The sequence below is a fragment of the Silurus meridionalis genome, chromosome 27, assembly GCF_014805685.1.
Source record: "Silurus meridionalis isolate SWU-2019-XX chromosome 27, ASM1480568v1, whole genome shotgun sequence".
NCBI lineage: Eukaryota > Metazoa > Chordata > Actinopteri > Siluriformes > Siluridae > Silurus > Silurus meridionalis.
The window spans coordinates 18718793-18730980 of NC_060910.1; the positions used below are offsets into that span (position 1 = coordinate 18718793).

General features: G+C 42.0%; 2 protein-coding genes across 8 annotated transcripts in view; both read right to left on the reverse strand.

Annotated features, from left to right (window-relative positions):
* Positions 1-5: 5 nt before the first annotated feature.
* On the reverse strand, positions 6-5437 carry LOC124380742. Of its 2 annotated transcripts, none has more exons than XM_046841981.1 (9): positions 5067-5437; positions 4466-4527; positions 3101-3224; positions 2744-2834; positions 1383-1570; positions 1121-1280; positions 869-974; positions 497-644; positions 6-292 (listed from the first exon to the last, which is right to left on the reverse strand). In XM_046841981.1, the coding sequence occupies exons 1-9, from the start codon at positions 5194-5196 to the stop codon at positions 171-173; spliced, it is 1131 nt and encodes a 376-aa protein (XP_046697937.1). In that variant the 5' UTR covers positions 5197-5437; the 3' UTR covers positions 6-170. The 2 variants fall into 2 exon arrangements, 1 of the variants encoding a protein (XP_046697937.1); XR_006924725.1 differs by having other exon boundaries at positions 67-127; positions 206-644.
* Positions 5438-5648: 211 nt separating this feature from the next.
* susd1 (sushi domain containing 1) overlaps positions 5649-12188 on the reverse strand; it is an 11196-nt gene continuing 4656 nt past the window's right edge. For 4 of the 6 annotated variants that reach the window (XM_046841956.1, XM_046841959.1, XM_046841958.1 and 1 more), the window contains 13 exons: positions 10228-10407; positions 9777-9956; positions 9253-9432; positions 8899-9078; positions 8635-8817; positions 8364-8528; positions 8065-8162; positions 7784-7970; positions 7272-7365; positions 6602-6833; positions 6435-6474; positions 6237-6330; positions 5718-5757 (listed from right to left, as the gene is read on the reverse strand). In XM_046841956.1, the coding sequence (XP_046697912.1) occupies positions 5733-5757; positions 6237-6330; positions 6435-6474; positions 6602-6833; positions 7272-7365; positions 7784-7970; positions 8065-8162; positions 8364-8528; positions 8635-8817; positions 8899-9078; positions 9253-9432; positions 9777-9956; positions 10228-10407 (1838 nt within the window). In that variant the 3' untranslated portion in view covers positions 5718-5732. Of the gene's footprint in view, positions 5758-6236; positions 6331-6434; positions 6475-6601; positions 6834-7271; positions 7366-7783; positions 7971-8064; positions 8163-8363; positions 8529-8634; positions 8818-8898; positions 9079-9252; positions 9433-9776; positions 9957-10227; positions 10408-12188 lie in introns of all 6 variants that reach the window. The other 2 variants (XM_046841955.1, XM_046841960.1) reach the window with 2 other exon arrangements.

Genomic DNA, 12188 nt, shown 5'->3' on the forward strand with positions numbered 1-12188 from the left:
AGGGGACAGTGTCTCAGCTGAGAGCTGACTTGGGGACACAAACAGCTTCCAATCAGGTGAAGGAGGAGGAGGAGGAGGAGGGACAATATCAGGTCCATCTCCAGTTCCACATAGGACCTGAATGGAACTGATCAGGACATAAAAGATCAACCAATGAGAAGATAAATGTATTATGTAGTAAGATTCCAGAGAGCGTGTAAAGTACTTGGAGAGACTGTTCTTTCACAGGCAGAATCGGTGATGTCCATCACAGGAGACCTGAAAGTCTCCCACTCTGATGAAGTGACCACGCCTGCAGAAACACACACTCATAAATCTTTATTACACACTAATATAATGATTCAGGACTACATGGATATGATGGAATGTAACTCTATTATACTGCAATGATACACACATGGATCATAAATCAAACCTTAATGCACACAATATAATCAAACCTGTTCTGTTTATCACATGAGACGTCCAGAGCAGACACGATGCTAAACAGTCTCACCTTTCAGCAGTGCCTCCAGTACAGAACCGTGTTCTTCAACTGGTTCTGGAGTCAGATTCAGAGCTTCTCTGTGTTTTATTATGGAACATGTAATCAGCTCTTGGTTCTGTGGCACATCGGTTTCAATGAAATCTGGCAGCATGAGATCCTGCATAATAAACAGGAACAGCCAGTGAAACCACACAGCTTATCTGTCTCACTACTCCTGCATCACCACTGCCTTCTCAATATCACCTCAGATTCACAAGCATCACCCAATTATATCTGGACTAGTGAAAGGAGGAACTCCATCACCATAGAAACCACAACAAAACGAAACCATTCTAAAGTGCTGCAGGAGCATTTCAGTGAGAATTAGAGCCGGTGTTACACCTCTGCACCCAGGATCATCTCTTTCCCGAACTCTTCAACATCATACTGAGGAGATGAAGAGCTCACAGGACCTTTATACGGCACGTCAGAGTACAGAGAAAACTCCCTGCAAACACATTAAACACACAGATATACAGAGAGAAATGAAGAAATACACACGGCTTAGGAGAGGACTGAAAGAACGAAGGATCAGAAATATCTATAACATCTACAAGAAGAGTCCTGGGGTGTTGATGTTTAAGGGGAAAGTACCTGATCATAAGGTGTTCATAAAGCAATGATTCGGTTTGATGGTGATCCAGTAGATGTGACACGGGATACGGTTTTAATCTCTTCAGCATTGTGGTGAGTGAAGGGAGAAAACTCTTCAGCTGATTATCACTGAAGAACACCTCCTCAGGAAGGAACAGATCTGAGAGAGACAAACGGAGGACACTGTGGGATCACATGACATACATCATGATGAGATGATAATAAACTTGTGTATCACTAGCAAACCGATCATCTCACTGACCTTGTTCACTGAAGTAGACTGAGTGTAGATCAACCTCACTAAAGCTCTCGGTCCATTCGTCCTGATCAGCTGCTCTATCTCCTCCCTTCAGCAGACGCAGAGCTTCCTGAGACTCCACAAACCTCGGAGATGCAGGATTAGAGCTCGGCACCACGTCTTCTCCCAACTCACCCGTGCACACCCTAAACCTGCACACACACTCGGTTATACCGATATCCAGCACACACCAGAACACAAAGCAGATCTTTCCACACACTCCACTGAACCCAGAGCAGATCTTTCCACACACTTCAACATGAACACAGAGCAGATCTTCCCACACACTCCAACATGAACACAGAGCAGATCTTTCCACACACTCCAACATGAACACAGAGCAGATCTTTCCACACACTCCAACATGAACACAGAGCAGATCTTTCCACACACTCCACTGAACACAGAGCAGATCTTTCCACACACTCCACTGAACACAGAGCAGATCTTTCCACACACTCCAACATGAACACAGAGCAGATCTTTCCACACACCACTGAACACAGAGCAGATCTTTCCACACACTCCACTGAACACAAAGCAGATCTTTCCACACACTTCAACATGAACACAGAGCAGATCTTTCCACACACTCCACTGAACACAGAGCAGATCTTTCCACACACTCCACTGAACACAAAGCAGATCTTTCCACACACTTCAACATGAACACAGAGCAGATCTTTCCACACACTCCAACATGAACACAGAGCAGATCTTTCCACACACTCCAACATGAACACAGAGCAGATCTTTCCACACACTCCACTGAACACAGAGCAGATCTTTCCACACACTCCACTGAACACAAAGCAGATCTTTCCACACACTTCAACATGAACACAGAGCAGATCTTTCCACACACTCCAACATGAACACAGAGCAGATCTTTCCACACTCCACTGAACACAGAGCAGATCTTTCCACACACTCCACTGAACACAAAGCAGATCTTTCCACACACTTCAACATGAACACAGAGCAGATCTTTCCACACACTCCAACATGAACACAAAGCAGATCTTTCCACACACTTCAACATGAACACAGAGCAGATCTTTCCACACACTTCAACATGAACACAGAGCAGATCTTTCCACACACTCCACTGAACACAGAGCAGATCTTTCCACACACTCCACTGCACACAAAGCAGATCTTTCCACACACTCCACTGCACACAAAGCAGATCTTTCCACACACTTTAACATGAACACAGAGCAGATCTTTCCACACACTCCACTAAACACAGAGCAGACCTTTCCACACACTCCAGAACACAGAGCAGACATTTCCACACACTCCCACATGAACACACAGCAGACCTTTCCACACACTCCACTGCACACAGCTCCTCCCTCAGACAGTCGAACACAGAGTGTGTGTACTCCAGTTTAAATGGCGTACACAAACCTCCTGTCAGTGTGGAGAGAAAACAACACACAACACACAACATTATAAGGAGCAGAACACCATCATGTACACATCAAATAAGATCTGGTGTAACTGTAAATCCGTTGCAGTGTAACTGTGAAAGTGTAAAGTCTCATTAAGACTTAACTGGGTTTAAATACTGCACAATTCATTAAACACCTGCAGTTGATTAAACCCATTGTGTATTATTACAGGAGTGATCAATAGTGCAGTAGAAGCAGTAAGAGTGTGTGATGTGTTCTCCTGACCACACCACGGCCTCCTGTACGAATCGTCCTGCAGCCTGCATGAGTGAGGGTACATGTTATTGTCCAGCTGGAGAGGAACCGGGAGAGCCAGGGAACTCAGGGTCATCCTGCGCAGTGCTGAAGCCTGCAGAGAAAATGACTAAGCTCCACAGCACGTATCATTCAACACGAGGTGCTATCACAAAGTTTCGACATTGGTTTTCTAACACGCCAGTAGATGGCAGCACGAGGCTGCACACACAGTCACAGGGAGCACTGACTTTCAGTGTGTCAGTGTGGCAAAAACATCGTCCTGTGAACATCGGGAGCCACGTGAGTGTTACCACCTCTGCTATTCTGACCACGCGCAAACTCTGTCTCACACGTGAGTTTCTCACCGAAAACAATATGATCTCACGCCCGCACCCACCCTACTCGTAGATTTAGCTCCTGCGGGCTTCACCTTCTTCCCAAAGACGATGAAACTCAAAGGTTTTGACACTGTAGCGGAGATCCGGTGCGAATTCCAGAAGGTGCTTGACACACGCTTTGAGAAAAAGATTTTTACGTTCCAGAAGAACGCTGAGAGGCTGTGTTGCTGTGCAAGGGGACTATTTTGAAGGTGATGGTGTGAACGTAGATAAATAAAGTCTCGAAACCTTTTTGATACCACCTCGTACAATTCTAACAACTAATACCATAAAGCACTTATCAGCACAGACAGTGGAACTGTTCAGTCTAAATCAATATGTGTGCAATAGAAACTGATGTGTACATACACTATATGGACACCTGATTATTCCTGCCATACATGGTTCTTCTCCAAACTGTTTACACAAAGCTGGAAGCACACTATTGTCTTTGGATGTGGTATAATAACATTTTGGGGTTCACTTTAGATCTGAAACAATTCCTCGATTCAAAAAATCATCGAGGCAAATCATTTCATAACTGCATTTAGTCCATTCAGCTTCTTCTCACCTTCTCACCTACATCACTACCTGACTTTACTAACACTCTTGTGTCTGATAAAATAATCTCCACAAACACACTCCAAAACCTAGTGGAACATCTACCAGGAGGAGTGGAGAGGATTAGAAGAGCAGAATTGGGACTTAATGTCGGAATGTGATGCTCAAAAAGCACTTAAGACCAGGTGTCCATAAACTTTTGGTAGTTATAGTGTATGTACATAATCAATTCAACACAATGACATAATAATGAAATATAAAAACAAAAGGAGTACATAATAATACAATTAGTGTATATAAATCATTTAATTTATATTTAATCATACATAAGACACTCATTATGATATTTCTCACTTATTTCTCAGTTGTTTAATGAAAAAGCTCTAAGAGTAAAATATATGCGAGTAAATTTTACCTCATGGTTGTAGTCAATAGCTCTGTATTTTACAACCAAAAACATGGTGGAGGCTGAACACCCTGTAAAACACTCAATTCAGTACTGATATTCATACAGAATATTCATCTGACAAGAAATAAACCTGACAAGAAATCATCTGAGGTGAATAAATCATCTGAGGTGAATAAATCATCTGACAATAAATCATCTGACAATAAATAATCTGAGGTAAATAAATTATCTGATAATAAATAATCTGACAATAAATAATCTGAGGTGAATAAATCATCTGAGGTGAATAAATAATGACAATAAATAATCTGAGGTAAATAAATCATCTGACAATAAATAATCTGAGGTGAATAAATAATCTGAGGTAAATAAATAATGACAGTAAATAATCTGACAATAAATAATCTGAGGTGAATAAATAATCTGACAAGAAATAAACCTGACAATAAATAATCTGAGGTAAATAAATCATCTGACAATAAATAATCTGAGGTAAATAAATTATCTGATAATAAATAATCTGATGTGAATAAATAATGACAGTAAATAATCTGACAATAAATAATGTGAGGTAAATAAATAATCTGAGGTGAATTAATCATCTGACAATAAATAATCTGAGGTGAATAAATAGTCCGAGGTGAATAAATAATGACAGTAAATAATCTGACAATAAATAATCTGAGGTAAATAAATAATCTGAGGTGAATAAATAAAATACAGATATAAATAAACATGAAGGAATCTGACTGAATGGTTTCTCTAGAAAGCGAAATAATCAGCAAACATTAAATTGTAGTGAAAAAATAGCATTTTAGTTTAACAGAATTATAAGGATGTCATGTGTAAATAAATATAAATATATTAACAAAAAGTTTAGACTATAGTTGCAACATCAAAGTGCCGAAACTTTACCCTACACCTCTACATGAAGCGCTTAGCTGCCATGCTAACTCTCGCCTCAGGACGCTCGCGCGGGAAAGCGCGTGCGCACACGGGGCTACGTCCCACTCCCAGTTCTAGTGCACTACATAGTGCGCGTCCTGTATAGGTGTGACTCACTATTCTGACTCAGCCCTTTACAGAACCCTGCTGAGATTAGGACACGGCCAGACACACATGTAACCTGTATAGGGTTAATGAGGCTGTAATTCATCACTCATCAGATTAATATAAATCACTCCAAAAACACATTTAACTTTTATTTTATTTTATTATAAACATAAATACAAACTCAACACTGTCAAAATAAAAACACAAAATACATAATCAGTCATAATCTGGGGACTTTCCAAAACCTGTAAAACAGATAGAGAGAGAGAGAGAGAGAGAGAGGAACAGAGGGAGGGAGAGAGAGAGGGATGGAAACAGAGGGAGGGAGAGAGAGAAATAAATCAGAATAAAGACATGGCATGGGTTTGTTTATTTTCTGAATCCTGTGATTCCTGCACCCTTCCTGACTTCCCCTTTACACTTCTTTGTTTAATTTTCATCACCTTCCTGACTGAAGAACCCAAACCACCATCTGACCATCTGCTAAGAGGTTTGTTTAATCACAGTGTGCGGTTGAAGGCCCTGGTTTCCTCTTTTACTGTAAGCATTGCATTTGATGGAGTTTTGAGGACGTAGCTAAATATTAGCAAACATTTCCATTATCAGAAAAGTGAAGTGGTTGTGAAACTCTGTTAGTGAAATGAGCTTGAACTACCCTGTAGTTGTTTGTATATTAGTGTGTGTGTAAACTCTTCACTCTGTGGATAAAGATTCAGACTCTGACCAGCAGCAGAAGTAAACCGTCACACTGAAGAAACCCAGAGCGCAGATGAAGCCGAATGTCACCAAAGCAGAAATTCTCGTAGCGTAGTAGGCTCCTACATCAAAACACATGTATATATAAATACAAAATAACGTGTCCACATACAACTAAAATACGACATTCTTCTATTAGTTTATCATTATTAAAAAATAGACTCGCCTCTGACTTTGGCCCAGATAACGCAGGAGTGCGTTCTCGCCTAAAAACATCACACGCTCATGTTTTGAGTCGTACACTTACAGATAATGCTATAATTAACACACACACATATATATACATACATCATACAGATCTAAGCATTAAAATATCATCCCTGTTAATGTTACCTGCCCCCAGGTGCAGACAGTGCGCAGGATGATGAAGTAATCTCGCCTGTTGTCCAGCGGGTTGTTGTGGAAGGGTCCGTACTGCTTTCGGTTCCCCAGTGTGAAGTTCACCTCCATGCCGAGCTCACAGAGCTTCAGCTGAGCCGCCATGTTCTCGCCATCACAGGACTGAGACGAGCCGCAGTCGAACACCAACACATCTGCCACAGCTAACACGATTACCTGATACACACTGATACACACACACACACACACACACAATGAAATGTTCACTTCCATTCACTGATATTTATATATAGTAAAAAAAAGCATTTGAATTAAAAACATGCTGCACACAGAGACATCTTGGGGTAAAGTGAAACCCTGCCCAATGAAGACGACGACCATTTTATTCTCATTATCTTCCTAAATTTACTCAAATTTAGTCAAATCTTTCCCTATTGGAGCATGACTACCAAACTGAGATGATGGAAGCTAACCCTGTACTCTAACAGGTGAAATGTCTATCTTCATATGTATAATAGATATAATACTATAAATTCTCTATATTTTGGTTTATGAACTCACAGGACATTTGTTTGATAAATTCAAAATGTCCTTTTCACAGAGAAACGTGAAGAGCTCACTATAGAGGAGCTGTGATTTCTTTCCATTTCTGTATCCTTCTCACCAAATTGGATCCAGTGAACTGGTGGCTCTCCGTAAATGAAGAGTAGGTCTGTGGGAATCAACCTCACTGTACCCAACCTCAGGAGTGGGTGGAGCTACAAAGACAATATCAGTTTAGTGTCAAATATTGCTGTGAAATGTCACAAAGGAAACATTTACTTCAGTACATTTTAGAAACAGGAAGTGGTATATCACTGGTTCTGATGTTGGACTTCTGATCAGAAGGTTATGAGTTTATATCCTGACAAGTTACCAGTGTTGGACCCTTGAACAAGGCCTGTGACCCTCGACTGCTCAGATGTTAAGTGATTGTACATAAGTGATAAATGTAAGTTGCTCTATATAGTGGTGTCACTAGATACACTCCTAGATATGATGTTGATGTCCCCACAAAGAAAGGAATATCTGACAGTTGGGACCTTGTGAGGACATTACAACTTAAGAAAAAGGTTTTAGTGTTACTGAGGTTGATTGTGTGTGTGTGTGTGTGTGTGTGTGTGTGTGTGTGTGTACCGGCGATGCTTGTGTTAGCAGTAACAATAGCTGTGTCTCCAGTCTCCACAGCAGTCACAGTGATGGTGTAGTTGGTGATGGGCTGCAGGTTCAAGCACACAAAAGGATGTAACGCTGATGAGGTGAACACTTTCTTCTGACGATCACTGAACAGGGGATCGAAAGCTCTCACACCGATAAACACCACCTACACACACAGGCGGCACAGAAAACTTTTTGGTTTATACCCGAGATTAATTTCTCCCGGTGTTTATGTGTTTTTGTGTTATTGTTAAACTTACAGTGTATATTTGCTTGTAGACTTGATTTTCAGCAGCAGTCCTCCAGCGAAGACATTTCTCTTTACACACAGTCAAACTCTGAATGCTGAACTTCACCTCTGGTGCAAAAAATAACAGGAAAAACAGACAGAGCAGAACAAACTGTGCTCTCAGACGGGCGTCTCAGTCAGATTTTTTCAGAGAACTCACATTACAGTTAACTTCTCAGCTATCCAGCTATTTCTCCAAAACCCTGAACCCATACTGTTACTGTTTAGTCTGATCATTTATTGCATGACCGAACGATCGATAAGTTCTACCTCTGCAGTGCATGGTGGCCACCTGCCATGTTCCTGTGGTATCACACACTGATACGTCTGTTCCTGTACGTCTGTAGTAGCCTTCAACACAGCGATGGATGGCGACAGTGCCATTTTCCCAGAGAACCTCTGCATTGTGCAGTGTAGGGATCGGGCCGCATGACACTGAAGGTGCAAGGAAGAACATGGAGAAAGCATTTGGTGTACACGGTGTATTAGCACTGTGTGTAGTGTGTGTAGTGTGTGTGTGTGTGTGTGTGTGTATGTATACCTTCACAGTGCAGTTGTACAGAACTCCACCGGCTGTCGGAGCCACACACAGACACACTCTGTGTTGTGCTGACACTCCAATATCCAGCTTCACACTCATACAGAGCCACAGAGCCGAGAGTGGAGCTGCCGTTCCACACTAACCGTGTGTGAGGTAGAGAACGTGGCTCATTGCAGTTCACCTCTAAACACACACACACACACACTTATACCTCAGTCAGGTTCTTATACTCAGTATAATAAGAATATTATTGGTTAATTCTACCTTGGCAGTGGAAGTGTAGCAGGCTCCATGTTCCTCTGCTTGTACACACACACACATCCTCATGTCTGCTGTTATAAAAACCTTCCACACACTGATAACGCACTACTGTACCAACATTACTAACTCTGTTCCACAACATTACTGCATTAGGAAATGACGGGGGAATGCCGCACTTCACCTCTGTAAAACACACACACACACACACACACACACACACACACACACAGAAATGTTGACTGTTATTTAGAGAGATTAGAAAGAAACTATTTTACTTAATAACGGGGTCTTCAAGCATTTCTGGGTAACACAAGTACAGTGAGGAACTGGGAAACTCTGAAAGAGAGGTGAATTTACCTCTGCATAACAGAGAAGCTCTGCTCCATGAACCATTCAGAGAACACACTGATTTATTTTCTCCCTCTGCAGCATAAAATCCTTCTTTACAGTAATAAAGTACAGAGCTGTTAACACGCAGGCCGCCGTCCCACACCTGACCTGTGTGGGGCAGCACAGGGGGCTCAGAACACCGTATCTCTGCACACACAGGGGAAAAGTTTACAAAAAAATTCAATCACACGTATAAGAAATACTCAGCACTGTGTATGAGTGACGATAAAAAAGACAAAACTGAGACCTTTTCAGCAAAGACAATAACTAATAACTGGTGTGTGTGTGTGTGTGTGTGTGTGTGTGTGTGTGTGTGTGTGTGTGTGAAGACAGTGTCTGATTATACACTGAATAATTAAGCAGCCAATTTTGTAATAAACCCTGAACTGAGAACATCTGTAATAAAACAGAAACAAGAACAAGTGGAAAACACCTGGATTTGATACAGACATCAATCTGAACTAATCAAGCAGCAGAAACAGTGGTTTTACCTCTGCATAACAGAGAAGCTCTGCTCCATGAACCGTTCAGAGAACACACTGATTTATTTTCTCCCTCTGCAGCATAAAATCCTTCTTTACAGTAATAAAGTACAGAGCTGTTAACACGCACACTGCCGTCCCACACCCGACCTGTGTGGGGCAGCACAGGGGGCTCAGAACACCGTATCTCTGCAGGGGTAAAGTGGGACAGGGTTGAAGGCTTGTAGTTAAACAGTGCAGTGTGTAACAGATGATGAAAAGCTCGTTGTGTAACAGAGACTGTGAGTAACACATTGTACAGCACTGTAGGACAACAGAACTGTTACACAGTGAGGGAACACAATCAACACTGGATAGTTGTAAAATACACACTGAAAGGTTTATAGTGGAAAATTAAAGGGTGAATAATGTGATAAGTCTGGAAATATAAATTGAAAATGTATTGTTCTACTGGTTTTACCTCTGCATAACAGAGAAGCTCTGCTCCATGAACCGTTCAGAGAACACACTGATTTATTTTCTCCCTCTGCAGCATAAAATCCTTCTTTACAGTAATAAAGTACAGAGCTGTTAACACGCACACTGCCGTCCCACACCCGACCTGTGTGGGGCAGCACAGGGGGCTCAGAACACCGTATCTCTGCAGGGACAGGGGGAATAGTTTACAAAAAACACGCATGTTCTGCCTGTATAAGTAAAATACAACAATGTGGATGAGTAATTGTAAAATACTGAGTAAACTGAGCTCCATAACAAAGATAATAATTATACAACTGTGTAAAAGATTGTAAAGGTCTTTTTAAAAACAGTCTGTCTGAAAGTACTAAAAGTAATAATGTAATAAACTCTGCTCTGACAAAATCTTCCATGAAACTCTAACAAAGATTAAACACCCAGATCTGTAACAGACATCGTCCTGAACAATATCGAGCAACAGAGGTAAACCTGGAAGTGTTTAACTGAAACAGTGGATGAATGAATGAAGTGATTACATTTTGAAGTGTGTAAACTGTGTGTTTAAAACTTTGGGAAAGTCACACTGGATCTGTTCTATCGTGACTCGCTATGTTCCGGATCTGTTCTGTCGTGACTCGTTATGTTGCATATCTGTTCTGTCGTGACTCGTTATGTTGCGTATCTGTTCTGTCGTGACTGGCTATGTTCCGCATCTGTTCTGTCGTGACTCGCTATGTTCCGGATCTGTTCTGTCGTGACTCGTTATGTTGCATATCTGTTCTGTCGTGACTCGTTATGTTGCGATCTGTTCTGTCGTGACTCGCTATGTTCCGCATCTGTTCTGTCGTGACTCGCTATGTTCCGGATCTGTTCTGTCGTGACTCGTTATGTTGCATATCTGTTCTGTCGTGACTCGTTATGTTGCGTATCTGTTCTGTCGTGACTCGCTATGTTCCGCATCTGTTCTGTCGTGACTCGTAATGTTCCGGATCTGTTCTGTCGTGACTCGCTATGTTCCGGATCTGTTCTTTCGTGACTTGCTTTGTTCCGCATTTGTTCTGTCGTGACTCGCTATGTTCCAGATCTGTTCTTTTGTGACTCGCTTTGTTCCGCATCTGTTCTGTCGTGACTCGTTATGTTCCAGATCTGTTCTGTCGTGACTCGCTATGTTCCGGATCTGTTCTTTCGTGACTCGCTTTGTTCCGCATCTGTTCTGTCGTGACTCGCTTTGTTGTGGATCTGTTCTGTCGTGACTCGCTATGTTCCGCATCTGTTCTGTCGTGACTCGCTTTGTTGTGGATCTGTTCTGTCGTGACTCGCTATGTTCCGGATCTGTTCTGTCGTGACTCGCTTTGTTGTGGATCTGTTCTGTCGTGACTCGCTATGTTCCGGATCTGTTCTGTCGAGACTTGCTATGTTTTGGATCTGTTCTGTCGAGACTTGCTATGTTTCGGATCTGTTCTGTCGTGACTCGCTATGTTTCGGATCTGTTCTTTCGTGACTCGCTATGTTTAAGGTCTGATCTGTCATGACTCGCTATGTTCCGGATCTGTTCTGTCGAGACTTGCTATGTTTCGGATCTGTTCTGTTGTGACTGGCTATGTTTCGGATCTGTTCTGTCGTGACTCGCTATGTTTCGGATCTGTTCTTTCAGGACTCGCTATGTTTAAGGTCTGATCTGTCATGACTCTCTATGTTCCGGATCTGTTCTGTCGTGACTTGCTTTGTTGTGAATCTGTTCTTTCGTGACTAGCTTTGTTCCGCATCTGTTCTGTCGTGACTCGCTATATTCCGGATCTGTTCTGTCGTGACTCGCTATGTTCCGGATCTGTTCTGTCGTGACTGCTATGTTCCGGATCTGTTCTGTCGTGACTCTAGATCTAGATTGTATTAAAGTGACAGAATGTCTAGATGAATTCACTAAGGAGCCATGGGAGCTGCGGGGGTGCGTCCATCATGGATTTT